The 19,002-nt window shown below is 41.3% G+C and overlaps 1 protein-coding gene and 1 non-coding gene across 2 annotated transcripts in view; one reads left to right on the top strand and one right to left on the bottom strand.

Moving 5' to 3' along the window:
- The first annotated feature begins 1,884 nt into the window (after positions 1-1,884).
- Positions 1,885-19,002, top strand: part of LOC139926923 (uncharacterized) — an 82,640-nt gene continuing 65,522 nt past the window's right edge. The window contains exons 1-5 of the mRNA XM_071918786.2: positions 1,885-1,927; positions 3,979-4,126; positions 5,463-5,621; positions 7,897-8,089; positions 12,896-13,030. Coding sequence (XP_071774887.2) covers positions 1,885-1,927; positions 3,979-4,126; positions 5,463-5,621; positions 7,897-8,089; positions 12,896-13,030 — 678 coding nt within the window. The remainder of the gene's footprint in view (positions 1,928-3,978; positions 4,127-5,462; positions 5,622-7,896; positions 8,090-12,895; positions 13,031-19,002) is intronic.
- trnal-uaa (transfer RNA leucine (anticodon UAA)) lies at positions 10,299-10,381 on the bottom strand. Its single transcript has one exon. It is a non-coding gene; the product is annotated as a tRNA-Leu (tRNA).

The following is a 19,002-nucleotide window of genomic DNA, read 5'->3' as shown; positions in this document are numbered from 1 at the left end:
GGTTTAGATCAGTAAGTGTGTGAGAACATTTTCCAGTCCCTGGGGTTATAAATTACTGGTTTAGTGTTCGTTCAGATATTGTAGCATCGGATTCCACTGCCATTACTGGATAATACAGTGGATGTTTTCTATAGCATTCTTAGATATAGGATGTTATTGATGTTAATGTGATTACTGTGGTTCATTGCCATTTGTAAGCTGTTAAAAGCTTGTGAAATTGTGGGTTTAAAGCCTGTTGAATGATGTGGAAAAAAATCAAAAGACATTTATTTTTTCTCCTTCATAGCTATGTAGAATGATCATTTGCTGCAATTCTTAATTGTAGTTAATATAAGTCTGTTGATTTTTGTGTGCCTAAGCATAGCTGGGATCACCTTACCTGATGCTTCAGTTGGAAATCAGGTGCTTTTAAGGTGCTGCTCATTGGAAGAGCTCATGGGATGACTATCTATACCTCATTCACGCTATTATTATGTTACCTTGGAACAAAATTGTACTCCTTTGTAGCTCTCCAGGAGTGTCATTTATTTCCAGCTTGGTTTCCCACAGTGAGGTGATGCACAAGGGCTGCAGGGACAGAGAGCAGACATGACGTGTCTGGCAGGAATGTCTTCATCTTGGAGAAGCTATTTCTTCCTTGTAACATTAGTTCCTCAGATAGTAAACCAATGTTAATGAGCAATAAAATAAGGGGAAAAAAGCACTGAATTGCAGTTTTTGATCAGGCTGTCTTGACATATGTTAGATGACTTCAGAGATTGCAGCTTTATACAGCTGTGGGAAATCTGTCTCTGCTCCAGCAACTATCTCTGCCGCTTCTAAAAACTTTTAAAAGACTTTTAATTGAGAAGTACACACTTGACGATCCCATATGGGCTTCTGTGAATTGTAAATGTAGTTATCAGACATATGATGATGATAGTAACTGACTTGTAAATTAGCTATGCGTTAGCTAGAGCTGCATTTTTGATAAAGAAAGATTTGGTTTCTCATGTTTTCACACTCATGGAGAAGTGGGAAAAAAGCACAAAACAGACATAATTTCTGTCTTAAATCACTCTGCTATATTTTTTACCACACCTCAACATCACACAGATACGGTGAGAACAATTGATACTCTATTCTAAATTTGAGCACCTCTTGAATTTTAAGGGCAAGCCTGAGAGTGTGGGTATTGGACAAGATACCATCAGTTTGTCACTAGCATCTGTAACCATGGATTTGACAATGTTTCTGTGTGATCTGAGACACACACCATAATCAATAGATGAGCCATAAAAGATAAAAGTTTGGGATAGAGTGTTTGTTTGTGTAAAAGAAGCATAACAGTTATTAACCTTGACCGTCCCGGGGCAGTTTTGCCATTCAGCACCTCTTTTTACTGGTTACTTCACCACAGATTAAAGGAAAAGGTAATTTGCGGGTGGGTTTGCACTGGTCTGTAAAATGCATTCAATCCAATTGTTCACAACCATTACAATGTGAGATGACTTGCTGAGATAAGCAGCTGCGTATTCCTCTTTGAAATCTAATCACACCATTAAGCAGAACTCAAGTGTCTGATTAACCACAAATCCAAACCTAAGGCTTTATGTCTCAGGTTGTTAGATTACCATCTGAAATTGAACTCGAGTGCACGTTTTCTTCATCAGACGGGATCTTTGTGGCCCGACTGAAATCGAAGATGACTGTATCGCCGCATGTGGACTTCATCTATGAGGGAGATCAAGCTATTGTGTTACAAAGCCCCATCAAACAGACATCGTGTTTACCTAATTTCCAACCTGTTTGACCTGCTGCCCCCTCATGTCGTTCCAACTATAGGCAGGATGTGAGGATCATTCAAATCAAATGCTTTTTTTTCTCCCAGTGCTTCTTGTGAGCATGTCCATATGTCTTTGTGGATCCCTGGATCGCGGGAATGCTGGTATGTTGGAATTTTTAGTGCGACACCAGATATGGTATGTTCCCTCAGCGCCATTCCTCAGGGCAACACAGTGTGACCATAGCGCTCCGTCTGCTGATGACGCGTCTGACACTGCTGTTAAGGAGAGTGTTAAGGGCAAACGGTTGAGCCTCTAAAGGGCTGATAGACACGGACGCATTTATAAAGGTGCTTGGGAGGAGTGGGGTTTAATCTGCTTGAGCAATCCTATATCTGTGTAACAAGTCCCGAGGCAGTCTGAAACATGCTCATTGTGCTTAAATCCCTGCAGGTTCGTGTTGAAGTGCTGTCTTTGCGATCTTTAGGTACCCCGCTGCTTTGGGCCCCTGTAGATCATTGCAGTATGAATAGTCTCTGTCTCTGCTAAGGCTAAAGCTAAAGAGCCGAAGCTGATTTGCCTGCCTGCTACTCAAGTGCGCCATCTGTGTTAGCCTAATTGGCCTCAGCCCCACCTCTTATACAGTGAAGTTCCCATTTATGTTTGGAGTGAGCTCAGTCAGTTCCCAAAGTTAAGAGTATAATCAATAGGCAACAATACCAGTCTTTCAGCGCTGACTCACTTTCTCCAAAACTGATCAAGTGCTGTATTCATAACCCCTGGAAGGAGTTCTTCAAGCGCAGTATTTATCAACAACACCCACCTCCGGGCAGGGCATGACGAATGGCACTTTACCGCCTCGCGTAGCGTAAATTAAAAGACTCTGCTGTACCGACATCCAGTGACAGGAAATAAGCTCATGAGAGAGAGAGGGAAAACAATGGCAGGCAGTATGGAGCACCGCCACATTTTTCAAATAGAATGGAATTTGTACCCGCCCTCTAGAGTTTTGAGAGGCAATGGCCCCCTTAAGTGGTTTTCCGCTACTTTGTAATGCCATCAACGAGTGGTCTTTTCACAGCATGTTCAGGGTTTTTCCTAAGTGCCACCATAGGAATGATTCGGGACCACTGTTTGCTTGCTCGCTGCAGATGGTTGTCATTTTCCCCCCCGCAGCAAACCCCAGAACCTCCCCCCTGCAAACCCCAGAACCTCCCCCCCTTTATCTTGAAACATAGCAGATCTCCCCACTCTCAACTCTTCATACTGTCGTTTGAGGAAAGAAAATTCTTCAAGCAAGCTAAGATACATCAGAACAAAATGAGTTGCATTGGAAATGAGAGAAATAGCTCATCGATCAGCAGATATTTTCACTTGTTTTAAGAAGAATGACATTTTACTACTGAATTTATGTGAGTTGTTAAGAAGCAGTTTTTTTGCACTATAGGCAAATCAAATGGGGATACACAGGTCTTAATGTAATGGCCTCTGAATTGTCTGTATTGCTAGTTTGCACCTGAAACCACAGCTTCATGTTTCTCTCAAAGTTCTATTGATATATCTTTATTTTTTAAACCAGCGTAATCTGTGTCACTCATTCATTTCTCTACAGCAACTTGTAGGAAGTGTTACTTTGTAACTCTCTCCATTGCTGTGTAGCTAATGAAAATCCCTTTGAATCACATTGCTCTCTTGCTACAATTTCTTGTCCTCTTTGCTTTGCGCACTAAAAACTGCTGTCAAGAACATGCAGTAGTTTATCCTGTCCATTGACAGTAATGAGTCAAAGAATCCGGTCGGCATGCAGCCTTACCCAGAAAACATTTTGACGTTGAGTAAATGTTGATACAACGGTCTGCACCATTGCTGAAAACCTTTGTAAATAGAGTGCCGAAATGAAAGTTTAGACAATGTCTGATGTCACTCATAACTGCATTGCTTTGTGAAATCAGGACCTAAATATCTTTCTGATATCAGTTCAATACATTTTCCAAAGCTATATAAAATATGATTTTACTTAATAACATATATTAATAACCTATTTTACTTAATAAATAACATCAAATTGTGAAAATGTTCATGCTTGTTTGGTTTGATGTCGAACTTGGCAAACTCCTGCTCACTATCTGTGAAATGATTGCTTGGTCGTCTTCAGTATGTACTGCACAATGGCTTCTGCACTGCATTAACTGCCCCCTGTATTCTGTCACTACAGATGAAGTGAACGTTATAGAGGAGCTGTCCCTCCAGGTGTCAAACAGCAGCAACGCCTCCATGACTCTGGAGGGCAACAGGTGTCCGGTGCTGCAGGTGGGCCAGTACTCCACCCTGGCTCTCCCTCTGCGACAGCTCTTCACTGACGGGTACAGTTTCATCTCCAACATCTGCCTGTGTCAACTCTGTCTTTATAGTGCTTACCTATGCAAGTATGAAGGGTCTTGGTTCAAATTACTGTATCCATTTTGGAAAAAATGTGACTTGATGGTCAATGGTCAATATAAAAAAAAACCCCACAGATGATCACGTCTGTTAACATGTGCCGATACTCATAACTTCAACATTATTCAATATTGAGTTTTACTTTCATGTCATCCATAATTTTGTAAAGGTAGTTGTAACTGTGTTATTCTCATTTTGGCATGAAAGTCCTCATAGGTGAATGATAATAATAATCCCACTGATAATCCTATAAATATGATAAAGGGAATAGAATCTACACCGCAAGTTTAAAGCGAATGCTGCATGATTTCAGCTCTGAAATGTTTTCTTCCCATGGTCAAGGAACATTAGGTTTACAATATATTAGTAAACATTCACAACTATCGCCTATAGCCAGAAATTAGATTTCAGATACGTAATCTATGACGCCGCACCAATTTACAGCTCCACAAAGAATCAATTGGGAAAGTTGGAAAAGGTGACTCTTGATAGCATCCTAGATGATATTTTGGAATAAGGATACATTGTTTCTTTATGTTTGCACAGTATTCATATAAAACAAAGGCCATGTAAAAGCTCAAGTGGTGACAGGATTAGAGATATTCTCCTGGTACCAGAATTTCCTCTCAAAGTGTACTTGAGTAAGACATTGAACCATTACCTGCTGTTGAGGCGCAGGTAACACTGTGTTGAAATGCACACATGTATGTGTTTCTCAGATGGTGTGAAGGACAATGTGTGAAGAAACACATTCTCAGCCCTAAGAGTAGTGTGGTGATTGAAATGCTCTAAAAAAAAAAAAGAAACATTCCATGAGTCTCTATAGTCAGTCTGCAAATAAATTTTCATTGGAGATGTGCCAATCTGTAGATCTTTATAACATCCATAAATTAGAGGCTTTCCTCAGTTTATAGCTTCAGTAGCAAAATGTTCATGTCCACCAGTGTTGATTGTACTGTTCTTGGCCACGGGAATAGCATATTTGAATTCTTAAATTACTGGTAATCCTGTATGCCTTTCCATAACAGCAATATGAGTAATTTGTCTGTGTGTGTGTGTCAAGTCAAGTCAGGTTTATTTACTTTACAGAGAACAAGCCTACCTAGATCTAACTCATCAACAATCAGTCGCAAAACAAAATGACGCAATACAGTGTGTGTTTGTGCAACACAAAGAAACAAAACAAAGCAGCGTATTGGAAGTCATAACAGCCCTACCTAACCTATGCGTGCGTGTGTGTCCATGTGTGTTTGTGTGCAGGTTTGCAGATGAGTTCAGTCTGTTGGTGCAGCTCCAGAGCCCCCAGAGAGAGGAGTACAGTGTCGTCACCATGCTCAGCCCCGACAGCCACGTCATGCTGCAGCTGCGCATCAGCGCCCACGCTGTCATCTTCATAGGCACGCAGCAACGACATTATGAGTGAGTCCACCTCCTCAGTAGGGTTGGGCATTTTCAATTGTTTTGCAAGTCAAATAGGGATATTAATATTTAGAGTCCAACCGAATAGTCGAGCTTTATTCTTTTTATAGTCACACCGATGTCTCGGAACTAATGCTGCCTTCAAGTGCTTCTCTTAACCTTGTACTTCCACCTTCAGAACTCATAAATATGACTTGGTGTCCATTCAAGTGCTTAAAAAGTTATTTGTTTAGATGTTGTTTCTTTATTTTATGAATCAAACGGCACCAAGCTACTTTGTGCTGCAGCAATAGAGTGACGAGGAGTAAGTGTGCATGAGGCATGTAATCAATGTCGTAATGAATTTATCAGCCAACAGTTGTATATAAACAATCTGTTTTAGCTTTTGTAGCATGGTTATTAAACTCTAGGCTGGGTACTATTTGCAGCTGTTGTTTATTCACAACTAAGAAGACAACCTATAATTATGCACAAAATGTGTGACAATTCTAACTAGAAGGGCACTCGGAGAGCGCAGACCTCCGCCAAGGTTCGTGCTATTATTGCTTGTTCGTGAGTCGGATCCAGATCCGCTCCAAAATTTAATGGGTTCTTCCTTGGCCCATGCTACACCCTTCCACGAAGTTTCATGAAAATCAGGCCAGTAGTTTTTCCGTAATCCTGCTAACAGACAAACAAACAAACGGCACCGAAAACATAACCTCCTTGGCGGAGGTAATTATTTGTATAGAATGCCAAACAAAACATAATAATACATCGCTTTAACACTAATAGCAATTGTTGACAAGACTTCCATGCTTTCCTCCGCCTAAACATTGCATCTTTGCAAATCCAATGCCACTTGAGCAACTTGAGCACAGCACTCAACACTTGAAGGCAGCACTGGCAGCATGAGCAAGTTACATGCTACCCATAACAGGTCATTCTGTATTAGGCAATGACTGATGAATCGCTAAAGAAAATCTCATCAAGGACTACACCAATAGGCATGATCAGATTTAAAAGAAACTGTTAAGTTTCTAAATGTTAAGGTTTGCCCATCTTTGCTGTCAACTTCATTGGTGTCTTTTGGCCAAATGGTTAAATGTATAAAAATTCTTTGGAATTGCCATGATGATTTTCAGAAGTCTGGAGATTTTTGCATGAAATTCAAAAATGTTGGAAAATATCAAGGCCAAAGTTATTGGCCAATATGTAAAGTTGCTTGTTATAGAGCTGCCATCATGCTGATTTGTGTAGTGGGGGAGACTTGAAACCTATCCACCAGTTTGATTGCTCTAACTTGAAGGAATCATGCATCCCTTCCTGTTTGCACATCATAGTCATCAACTTTCTTTGTGCATCACAGTCAAACAGTTACAAGTATCAAAATTCTGTGAAATAGGAATAATGTAATATAAATAATAATGTAGGCAGTTCAAACATGCTGTGTGTAAAATTTGCTTGGTTGAGTCAATTTAGTAGTTTCATAAATTAGTAGTTTACAAATTTGCAGAAGCTTGGTCAATAGAGGGCGATGGTGAATAGATGACCGTGTCATCAGCATAATAATGAACAGTGGTGTGAAAAACTAATGACCCCAAATTACTTATGTACAATATGAGTAAGAAATGACTCGATATTGAACTCTGAGGAACCATCAATATGATTGATGAGCATTGGCTACTACAGTTGAGGATTCGACCACTGATGCTCATCCCTACCCCTTAGCTACTGTGTGTGTGTGTGTGTGTGTGTGTGCGTCTTTCTGTCTGTTTGCATTTGTGTTTGGCTGTCTCTTTGGTGGAGTGATTTAAGAGCTGTTTTATCTGAAAACTGGCAAGGTCCTCCTCTCTGCATGAACCACAGCACTTGAAGCAATACATCACTCTCAGACAGCAGACAGAAGTTGGCCAGAAGACAGACACACTTGGCTACTGTACCTTACTGGCACTTTTGCAGTACATTTGGCTTATAGCAGATACTTTTTAAGCATTTTTGTAAGTCATTCTTCACACAATCTCCACCTTTGATCAAGCCCTCCAATTTGATCAAGCCCATGCAGGCAGCAGATTAGCAGATTGGTTAGAGAGGCTGCCTAGCAGTCAAGATGTTGCTTGTCCAATTAATTGTTCAGTTCTAGTTCAAACAGTTTTCAAGGGTCCAAGGGCTGTGAAATTCACTCATCACCTAGATGCCCATGCAAACGTTCAACTCAAGAACAGAAAAAACAACAAAATTAAAGAGATATGATTACATAATTACCCATGTGGCTCTTTGTTATGACGTCTCTCAGGTTCCCAGTCGGCGGTCTGTCTGATGGTGAGTGGCACCATGTGGCTGTCAGTGTTTCCACCAAGCGGTTTGCGCTGTATGTGGACTGTTCCCTGGTGGAGAGCGTGGACTGGGTGTACCACGGCATGGGCATCACCACCGACGGGCTGCTCATGGTTGGAGGCATCATCGAGGGCTTTGAGACTCCATTTGAAGTAAGTGGTTTCCATCCAGCTTTATCTGTTTTTTTTCTAGATCTTCACTTGCTCTCTTTTTTTTAAAATATATATTTAACACTTGTTTACACAGAGCATAACTAGAAACATATTAACCACAAGCTGAATTCATAAAAACTGTAGAATAGAAGTTTTATTCTACTAGCACCGGTCAGATCCTCAGTTGACTTAACAATAAACTTCAGGATGAGTGAATGATCTTGGACTGGTTTTAGATGAGATCCTCTATAGCAACGTACTTTTAGAATACTGGCCCAGGTTGTTGTTCTATAATGTGTGTGTGTGTGGGTGTGCATGTGCGTGTGTGTGCACGTATGTGTGTGTGTGTGTGTGTGTGTGTGTGTGTGTGAATGTTGCGCGCAGGAGCAGGCATGCATGCATTTTGTGATGGTTTGTGAATGGACAAGTGGCTTATTGCCAAAAATCAGTGAAATAATACACATTATGCAATAGCCAAAGATTTTTTTTTAAAAGCTACAGTTACAAGGCAATAAACCATTCACAAACAGTGCAGTTCTTTTGCATTTAATCACAAAATGCATACATGCCTGCTCATGCACGCAACATGCACACACACACACACACACACACACACACACACACACACACACACACACACACACATACACACACACACACAGAGAAAAGAACAAACAAGCGGAGCCTCTAGCCCTATGGCCCTAAAATGCTTAGAATTCATGTGTTTGTTTTTATAAAGTATCCCTACAAAATCAATCTGCTCTAGAACCGTAACTTAAATTACCTCCCAAGCACCACTTCTACATAACATTACAGAGGAAACACTGGTGTGTGGTTGGACAGTGGAAGCCTGCTCACTATCCTCAGCCACCCCATCTTCTCCAGTCTACATAAAGACATCTCCATGCTGTCCCCAGGCCATAGTCCCCAGCTGCAGCCAGCATTTATGAAGAATGAGAATCAGATCGGGCAGTATGACTGAATCACCGTGGGGGGTCAGGAGAAGCATTATAGAAACAGCATCTGGCTTTGTGCTTAGCGCCAGTTAAAATGGATTCTCCATCGCTTTTGTTTCCCTCGGTGGCGACGTTTAACGGCGCTCCAAGGACAGAGCACTTCCTTACTCAGAGGTGGTGACAGTCTTCACTCTGGTCAGATGTGTTGTGCCGGGCAACGCTAAACCATATATAACCGCACTACACCTCTATCTATAACTCTCACTGTCATCCACTCCATTGCAACACGGCTGGAGGGGACACATTTTGCTTTCTGTTTCAGAGTGTTTATTTCCAAGCAGGCCATTTGTAATGCTTGCGGGTCAAAGCCAAAACTATAATTAAGCAAGACATAGAGAGTTTATGTAAGGTTAAAATGCAACAAACTTGAAATGCACTGCACATTTCACACAGAAGGGCCGAGAAAAATGCCATGTGCTTTCAGTGCTGTGGGTTTGAATCCAGCTCCAGTTTAAAGCCGCGATCACAAGATGTTCAATGCATTGTCCTCCAGTGGAAATTCATTCATTTGACACGAAAGAATATGTTGCCAGCAAGTCATTGCATTGCAGATTAAATGCAAGTGTTGAATGAATTCTATAGTACTGATGTATTGATAATGTGTGCCTTAACTAAAGAGTGTTGTTTAACCCCATTTTTTTTTTCAGATCTCTGTGATGTTTTTGTAAAATGTTTCATCAATGAATCAGATTCAGCTGTGGTGTACCAGTGTATAATCTGCAGGAGCCTAATCTGCAGAACTGATTTTACAAATGTTGTGAATTTTATTGCTGGCTCATCACTGGGAGAATAGCATAGTACAGAATTGTGATTTTGTTCAATAACTTGGTCAACAATTACAGTTTATCAGTTCATCTCTACACGTCAGTACGAGCCACATGATTCTTTTGTAGAACTCTGTACATAATGTACAGGTACATAAAGGCATTATGAATGCACGATAAGGAAGAAATCCCTTTAAAAATATGAATTATAATACAGATAATGCCTTTTCTTTCTATGACAATTAGGAATGTGAATGAATAAACAGCTAGTTGGTTTACAATATGGAAAAGTATAGATGGATAGTTCAGATTGCACTTTATTGATCCCGCGGGGAAATTCGGGAAACCTTCTTATATCAGTTTGTACTTCTGATTAAGATTAAGATTGCACTGTATTGATCCCTTAAGGGAGATTCTGGAAAATTCATTTACCAGGAGTGGGGTTTGAACCCACGCAGACATATGTCCATTGGATCTTAAGTCCAACGCCTTAACCACTCGGCCATCCTGGTGTATAGTCTGTGGAGTGATTACATGTTGATTACATGTTCTTTAAACACGAAGTTGCCAGAATAATGCAGCATTTTAAAGTAAATAATATGTAGAATTCACATATTTTATATTATTTATACTTGAGGGGGAAAAACATTCATTGCCTGAGTTGTGCACATGTCTGTTTTAGGCATAAATTGTAAAAGAGCTGTCATTTGCTCCTGTATTTGGAGTCGGGTGATTTTTACACTAGTGAGTTACGTAACTCAAGATCAATCATTAAAGAAATGACTCCAAATTCCTGTCCCACATGAAGATACTGTACACAGTGGATGTCTGTGATTTGACAGACACATGTCGACATCTGTAGTTTGACCCCTCTCTATTCCTGAGGTATTATGGGATTATTTCACTGGGCTGTTCTGCTGCAGAGAGCAGGGAGCATCAGTGAAACACGCTGGCCATGTGTTCACACTGCAAGCACCTTCTGAAATCGGTCAACAGAAGACCATTTATTTTACATGACCTCAGAAATATCAGATGATTTTGACTGTTGTCTTGTTTTGTCTTCTGTCAGCAGCAGTTGGCTGCATCACCTACCTGCAGCCAGTCTAGTGTTTTGGTGTTTTGGTGTTTTGGTGCATTGGCGCTACACCTAGCAGTCAGCTAGCTCAAACCGGCCTTTTTACAGTAGCAAGCCGATGTTGCTGCTAGTCATTACTCACAGTCTAGATAGACACGTAAAGGGCCGATCTCACCGCAGGGATTGATATCAACAGATCTTTATGTTCAAACAATATCCAAACCAATTCAAACTAGCTTTATTTTAGTATCAAATTATCTGATTGGCCACACCAGGAGCCCCAGTACCCCAGTTTACATGTGCAATCCTCAATCCCTGACAGAGATCCATAGAGGGAAATCTGTTCTCAGAGGGAGACAGTTGGATAACAGCAGTTCCCAAAGTGGGGTCCAGGGAACACTGAGGGGGTTCGAGGGGGTCCCCAGGAAAATGAGGAATAATTTAATTTCACTGTTCATTTTGTTCTATTCATTAGACAATCAGCACAATGAGAGAATGCATCAGGATGAGTATTTTATTCATAGGTTTCACTCTCCCCACTGTTGTTATCTCCCTACCTACAGTATAAACAGTATAACAGTAATGCAGTTGTATACAGTGCCAAGTCAAAACTAACAACACTTCTCAGATGGAGTTCCTTAGGATACAAACATATCAGTGTGGGATATGGGAGGTATCCTATCCTCTTTAATATCCTATTATTACATATTCCCGAATTTCCCCTTGGGGATCAATAAAGTGCAATCTTATCTTAACATATTTTTAAAAAAACTGGGTGATAAAGTCACACGTTTCCAATGTGGTTTCACATGTCACTTTCCTGCAATGGTCTTTTCAAGATGATGGCACAGTTTATCTCCCAATTGGCAGATTGTTTTTCTTTTTCAACTTATTAAAATGTTTATATGTTTTTTTGTTTGTTTTTTGTAGTGTATATAGCATATAGGCATTCTCTCTGTCTTCCAGCTTTGTTAGGTTATAGCCCTCAAAAGAATGGTCTTACGTTTTAGTTGAAGTGTTTATTATTATTCATTTTTTAACCACCATTATCCATATGATGTGCACTGGCATGCCTGAATTCAGCAAAACAATGTGAGGAATTTGCATTTTAACACTACACGTACGGTAAATTTTAAGTCCACATGTGGTCTCACTTAATTTGTGTATTGCTTGAAGTGATACTAATCTTTCCTTTAAACAAAGCCATTCATGCTGAACCACACACAGTCTGACGCTCTTACACACACTGACAGACATTCCTATAAACATAGCCTAGGGACAAAGCTCTTTTTTAGATCTAGTCTGTTGATGTCTTGCCTGTCATATTTGGCCCAGTGTCAGAGGGCCACAAGTAAAGGATCCCATGGGAACCTCAGTGAAATCTATGACCTGCGGTAACCTCCCTGTGTGTGTATGTGTGTGTGTGTGTGTGTGTGTGTGTGTGGAGGAGGGTGGGGGGTGGTTGGGGTTCTGCATATATTACATATGCACATATGTAATACTATATCCATACATGCATAAAAGGTCATTTTGATTCTGTGTGTTTACATTTTAACAATCAACACACAGAATCAGAATCAATTTATTGTGATGAGATGAGAACCTTGTGGGGAAATTGTATCAGTGGAGCAGCAGAATCGGGGCTAAAAAACAAACAAATCAAAGACTAGAGTAGGATATAGATATCAGCATAATAAATAAATAAATAAGCGGAAGATTGCTACCAAGAATTTTACAGATACACGTATATTTGCAGTTAACCGATTCCCACTGTTATACTATATAGTGCAAAGCCAAATGTGCAGGGTGTATAAATGCAAATGTGCATCATTAACTGCCCAGACTCACAGATGGGGGGAACACAATCTCCAAGTTAAATAACTGTACACTAAGATAATTTCACGGCCATTTACTGTGTTTTGACATTAAAGCGACCGCTCCGTCTCTGCAGGGTCAACTCCGACAGATGACCTTCCTGATGGGAGACCCAGGCGCCGCCCGGCAACACTGCAGCCACCACCCGCCGCGGTGTGGCGAGGCCGCCTCCAAGCCGCCGCGCTCCCCACGCACCAACAACGCCCTGGAGGTGAGGAAGGAGGGAGACAAGGAAGGAAGGAAAGAGGGTGGGAAGAAAGCAAGGAAAGAAGGAAGGAATTAATAAAAAAAACAAATAGACAAATGATGGGGGAAAAAAAGGAGTCACAGCAGAGTTTAGGAAAAATTCAGGTCATTTGACTCTTTATAGTGCTCTTTCTATTGAAATGCAATTGAGCTATCACTTGTGTACACAGCGGCACATTGAAAAGCACTGGCACGCAGCTGAGGTGTTTGAGGTGAATCTCCCAGATGCCTTTTGAAACCCACAGCGCAGACACCCAGACTCCTGGAGTTAATACTTTGACAGCAGAGCCTGTTATATTGTACGCAGCGTGATAAAAGACATCGGAGGCGGAGGATCAACAAAATGGCACTGACTCCTGTGGTTTTGATCCAGTCTGGTGAATTTAATGACTCGGAGTGTTTGGTTGTTCATTGGTTTAGGCTTGAATTGTGTTTTATACTTTATACTTTTTTTTTTTATTATTTAGAAATTTCCCCCCTTTGTTTCCACCCAGGAGCTACTTCTGTCCTCAAATGACCTGGAGGACTTGCTGGGGAAATCCAAGGACGACTCTTTCTTGGACTTCAGCCGGACTGTGAGTAGGACAGCATGGTGCCCAACCTGCGGAGAAACACTCAAGTACTCTTTAAACACATGGCCAGAAATTCCATTTTAATTGAGGTGATCAAAACAAACAAAGCAAACATGCAGTTGCCTGGTTCCCCAGCTGCGGCCCGGTGACGGCCCGCATAGCTGGAGTGTGGGGAGTTGGAGTGTGGGCAGCTGACCAGTCGTCATGGTGGTTGGATCCAGCTGTGGGCAGGCAGGCAGCTAGAGTCTTGTACACCGACCACTGGCCTGGTTTCACTGGCTTCGTTTCTCATCCGTCTCTGTCTACAAAACCGCCAGTCCAGTGTTTTGTTTTTGATGCAGGCCCGTCTGTCATTAATTAGCGCTGTGGGAAGGAGCCTCAGGCGTCAGAGGCCCCAACCAGCCATCCGACTCCTTGTCCTTGGCTGACTGATCTACATTGCGTGTGCATTTGTGCATGTGAGTGTGTGTGTGTTTGTTTGTGTGTGTGTGTGTGTGTGTGTGTGTGTGTGTGTGACGTCAGATGTCTGTGTGCCTGACCTGTCTGCCTCCTGCTCCATCAGTCTGTGTCTGTTCATCGGCCCCTGTTGTGGTAAAATGGCGTTGGAGGCATGCTTTGATTAATTACACCTCATTGTTGATGTTGATGAATATTTGAGAGCCATTATCTGATCAATTCATCTTGAATCCACAATGCGCCTCAATTATGCCAGCTTGGATTTTCAGAAATGTCATCAGACACAGGCAGTGATGTGATTTGCAATTTTTCACAGTTCACTATAATTGCTCAAGCATTTGTTGTGGATACACATAGTTTAGTTTCTCAGACGAAACGTAATATTCTTCTTGAAATGCAGAGGGTTGTTTACACTGGCATGTATACCATAAACCATAGTTTTGGCATCCACACGTGTTTGAAATGGAAACACTGGCAAAGCAAAGCTGGTTTTATTTACCTTTACATTTTCAAAATGCCTGAAATCATCTGGATCTGGTTCTCTTTACAGAATAGTGTATAGCCAAAAGAGCGATTGCAATCTTCAGATTAAAACACATCATGCCATGCCATGCCACGCCACGCTCCATCTCCTGCCAGCCCCACCTGGCACCAAGTTCATTCAGCTGGATGGCACTTGGATGCCGACATGATGTGGAACACTTATACCTCTCCCGCAGTTTTGTGTTGCAGAGACTGTATGCAGGAACATAATGTGCTTTCGAGTTAGAGAAATCTACTTTAGCTGGCCGTCTCTTTCTCATTTTTTGTCTCTGTTTTTCTGTTGCTCGTTTTTATTGTCTTACTATCTCCGACTCGCTGTATCTCTGTCTTTTTCTCTCTGCCTGTACCTCTCTCTCTGTATATTTATCTCTGTTTCTTGTTCTGTCTACTTGTCTGGTCAGTCTCTCTCTGCCTCTCTCTCTCTCTCGCTCTCTCTTTCTCTTTCTCTCCCTCTCTCTGTGCTTTCCCTTTCCCTGCAGCCTGTTTCTCATTAGATCCCTGCAGACCAGACCTGTAGAGGTACAGCAGTCCCGTCTCTGGGTCTCCTCGGACTCTGCACGTTTTAAAAATAACACTACCGCATTAACCGCTGTTTCTCTTTTGCTAAGGTCTGCTGCCCTGTTCTTTGAAGCATAACATTTCTGATTGTGGGGCCACGTTGTTGTGGTTTCCTGACTTTGATGCATGTCCTGTCTGGGGCCACTGGCCCCTTGACAGGTGCTCTCTGTAGGGATGTGGCACTGCAGCAGTTAATCTTCAGCTCTCCCCAATGTGCACTAAGATATTAAACACTCCTGGAGGTCAGAGACCTTAGCTAAATGCATAATTACAAAGCCAGAGCAGTGAACTTTAAAATAAGTTGATGGTTTTGAACCCTCATAACCTACACGTCTTTATATTAGTCACAAGTAGATTGAAACTTCCTTTTGTGTTAGAACTTTGTTTGAATTGTTGTTCACTTTGAATATTTACTCAGAATTTTTCTGTGCAACAAATTGTAATACTTTTGTCCTTGACGGTGATTTGAATGACTCAAATTGCTCACTTTTGCAAAGCAAGAATTTTGAGTCTATAAATTGGTTTGTGGAAAAGTAAGTGCGTGATAATGTGTAATTCTCTGTGTGCTTGAGTGTGTTTGTGTGTGCGTGTGTGTGTGTGCGGGAGAGAGAGAAAGAGACAGAGCGAGCATGACATGAGCATGCATGCGTTTGAACGTTGTTTTAAAGTTGAGCTTCACCTCTCCGAGGCAGACCAATTTGAGTCCAGTTGGCTGCAGGGTGTTTAGTTTTATAAATAGTTTGCACACCACTAACACTCGCTCCCTGAAGCTGCGTCTGTCAGAGAGAGAGACGCAGACACACGCCTGTGGTTGTAATGTTCCCTGTTCCATATCCTTTCACAACCAAGTGTGTTTCCACTCCAATCTCTAGAGAGGCCTCTTTTATAAAACTTGTCAAACAATGGCTTTCAACTGGCAAGCTGAGACTTGAAAAAAAAAAAAACTGACGGAAAAAAATTATCCATCACTTTGACACTTTTCCATGAACTCTGTTAATCCACCGTGGTTCATATCGTATTTTCCTTAAAGATAAACCTGGCAACGCTTTCTTATTAAATGACTTTGCCCTTGCTGGCATTTTCATGTCCTAGCGGAGCCTCATGTTAGCTAATGCTGGGTATTGTGTAACTTCTTTTGAAGCTGGTAATTTATGAAGTGCCTGTTAAAGATGAAGTCCAGTGTCACACATCTGAGAGTAGGATTTTGGATTGACAACTGAAAGAGTTTTTGTAACCAAACAGAAGATATTCTGCCTGGTGTTGACATTATAGGATGTTTTTTGTCACTAAATGGCCTGGTAAAATGTTTTATTTTGCTTACATGTAAGTCAAATAAGTATCATGTAGAGTTATGACAGACTGTTGTGTTTTCCTTTTCTCACAGATAATCCAGATTTATTGTGCAATTGAGAAGCTATTGGCCATTTGACAAACCCTTGGGATTAAACAAGAAGAAAAAAACATTGACAACAAGACTAAGGCTTAAGGTAGAAACGGTGTTGTTAAGGTAGAAACGGTGTTGTTTATTTAAGGTCAGTAGTTGTGTTTGTTTTCTTTCTGGCTGTAGATAGGAGCACTAGACAGATCATATTCAATTCAGCAGCATCAATCAACAGTACATCTGTGTAGAAATCTATCATTCCAGACAGTGAAACACCATCAGGAGTGAACTTGCAAGATGACATTGATACTGTAAATAACAAGCTATAGTACAAGCTTGACAGCTGTGAGCATCTTGGGAAACAGCTGTAAGTGTTTTTCTATGACAGTCCTGGATCCAGACAACACCTCTAATCTTTTAGCAACACTTATTGAGAAGACAAAGGGTTTGGAGTAGAAAGATGTTACAAGTCATCTGTTTACCATCTTGGAAAATATCATGACTACCGAATGAGCAGATTGATGCAGTAGGTTCGGCATTGAGAACAACAACATGTAATGATAAGGTCATTTGTTATAATGTAATTGAAACGTAATGATTATTTTAAATAAGACACATTTAGATCTTTGATAAAATGTGTTGAAGTGTGCTTTTAGTTGCATAGATCGATCTTTATTATAAATAAAGCATTTTAATAACTGCATTTTAGGTGAGAAGATTTGTTGAGGTTGTAACAAGTTTGAGTAGTTTGTGACAGTTTAGCATTACATAGACAATTTTATTTAGAATTTTGTGATATTTTCTTCTTCTTTTGCTTGGAGGTTGTATTTTTTCTTCTTTCTAACACTAATGATGAAGATGTAGTGTATGATTTTGATGCATCAATTACCATAAAATGCATTTTTTTTTCTCCCTACAGGGCTGTGTAGCTTCACTATAAAAGTTACTTGCACAGGCATTTCACACATCTGTAGTTCCATCCTTCTGTCTCTCGGTGACATCAGCACATATAGATGCTTTCCCTTCTTGTAAAAATAAAAACATAGCATCCCTTTTTTTTGAGAATGCCTTGTCAAAATATATGAAGCTATCATTTTGCCCAGATCTGATATGGTTCTAGGTCAATCCCAGGTCTGCTTTGTTTTTGTTTTCTTATGTGCCAACTGCATATGTGGAGAGATGCTTAAAACTGTGTTCTTTAAACGGCTGGAAATTTACCAGAGCTCAATCTCTCTGTCTGCCTCTGTCACCGTCACCCTCTCTCGCTCTCTGTCTCTGTCTTTCTCTCTGCTCTTTGACTCTCTCTTTTCTCCCTGTTTGATTCTCTCTCTCTCTCTCTCTCTCTGTCTCTCTCCCTCTCTCTGCTTTTTGACTCTCTCTCTGCTCTTTGAGTCTATTTTCTCCCTGTGTTTGATTCTCTCTCTCTCTTTCTCTCTCTCTGTCTCTCTTTCACTGTCTTTCTTTTACCTGCTCACCTGGCCAAGCCGCTTACTCGGCCAGCGGCAGCAGCTTACTGGGGCAGAGGTCAGAGGTCAGGGCCAGGTCAAAGTCATCTAGCTGGGCTAGACAGACAGAGAGACAGACAGAGAGGTCAGCCTGCATTTTCCTCTTGTCCAAACAACCGAGGGGAGATGAGCTGCTCCTATGAAGCTATCATTATGGCTGTCATCACTGAACTCTGTATATTGTACCATCTGCTTGTCAGGATAGCAGAATCAGTATGAATTGCTCACTGGTGTGTGGATAAAAAGCTGATATCACCCTTTACTGTTGGGGCTAGAATCAATAGGTTGTCACTGGATGTTAGTTATGCATCCATATGATGCATTCCTCTCATGTTCCCATTCAGCCAAGAGCAACATCTTGTCATGCCAACAAACCTCACATTCCCTCCTTGACCCTTTATTCTGTTCCCCTTTTTTTCTGTTCAATTCTCTGTTGTTCCCCGCCAAATATTGCTGCCTCGGTGCCACACACAGAGCGAGCGTGAGGTTGCCAAACAGCCAGGTTTGCCAGGTTTCCTAGCAACAAAGACGGAGCGGAGCAGGTAGACCTGCTGACAGACCTCCTCAACTCTCAGACATGAGGCATCTCTAATAATCTGCCGCAGCCAGCCAGCAAGCTGTAGCAACGCCCTCCAGTAGATGAGTGACCCATGTCAGGGCCTCGGTTTTTATTCCTGATGTTATATGGTTTTCTGCCAATATGCAAAACATAAATCCTGTAGGGCTTGGCTCCAAGATGATAGGTCTGGATCTGCTGAAAAACATAGTTGCAGTGCAGATGTCAGGCCATTCCTACTGTATCTGTTGGCTCTTCGTGCTTCCTCTGTGATGAGGTGATTAAGTGGGTGTGAGTGCTTTACGATCACATCAGAGGCAGGGAGCGGTAAATAATTTGAGGCGGCGTCAAGGACACTGTGATATA

The sequence above is a fragment of the Centroberyx gerrardi genome, chromosome 2 (assembly GCF_048128805.1).
Source record: "Centroberyx gerrardi isolate f3 chromosome 2, fCenGer3.hap1.cur.20231027, whole genome shotgun sequence".
Lineage (NCBI taxonomy): Eukaryota > Metazoa > Chordata > Actinopteri > Beryciformes > Berycidae > Centroberyx > Centroberyx gerrardi.
The sequence above is the reverse complement of the archived record's forward strand: the minus strand, read 5'-3'. Positions and strand labels throughout refer to the sequence as shown.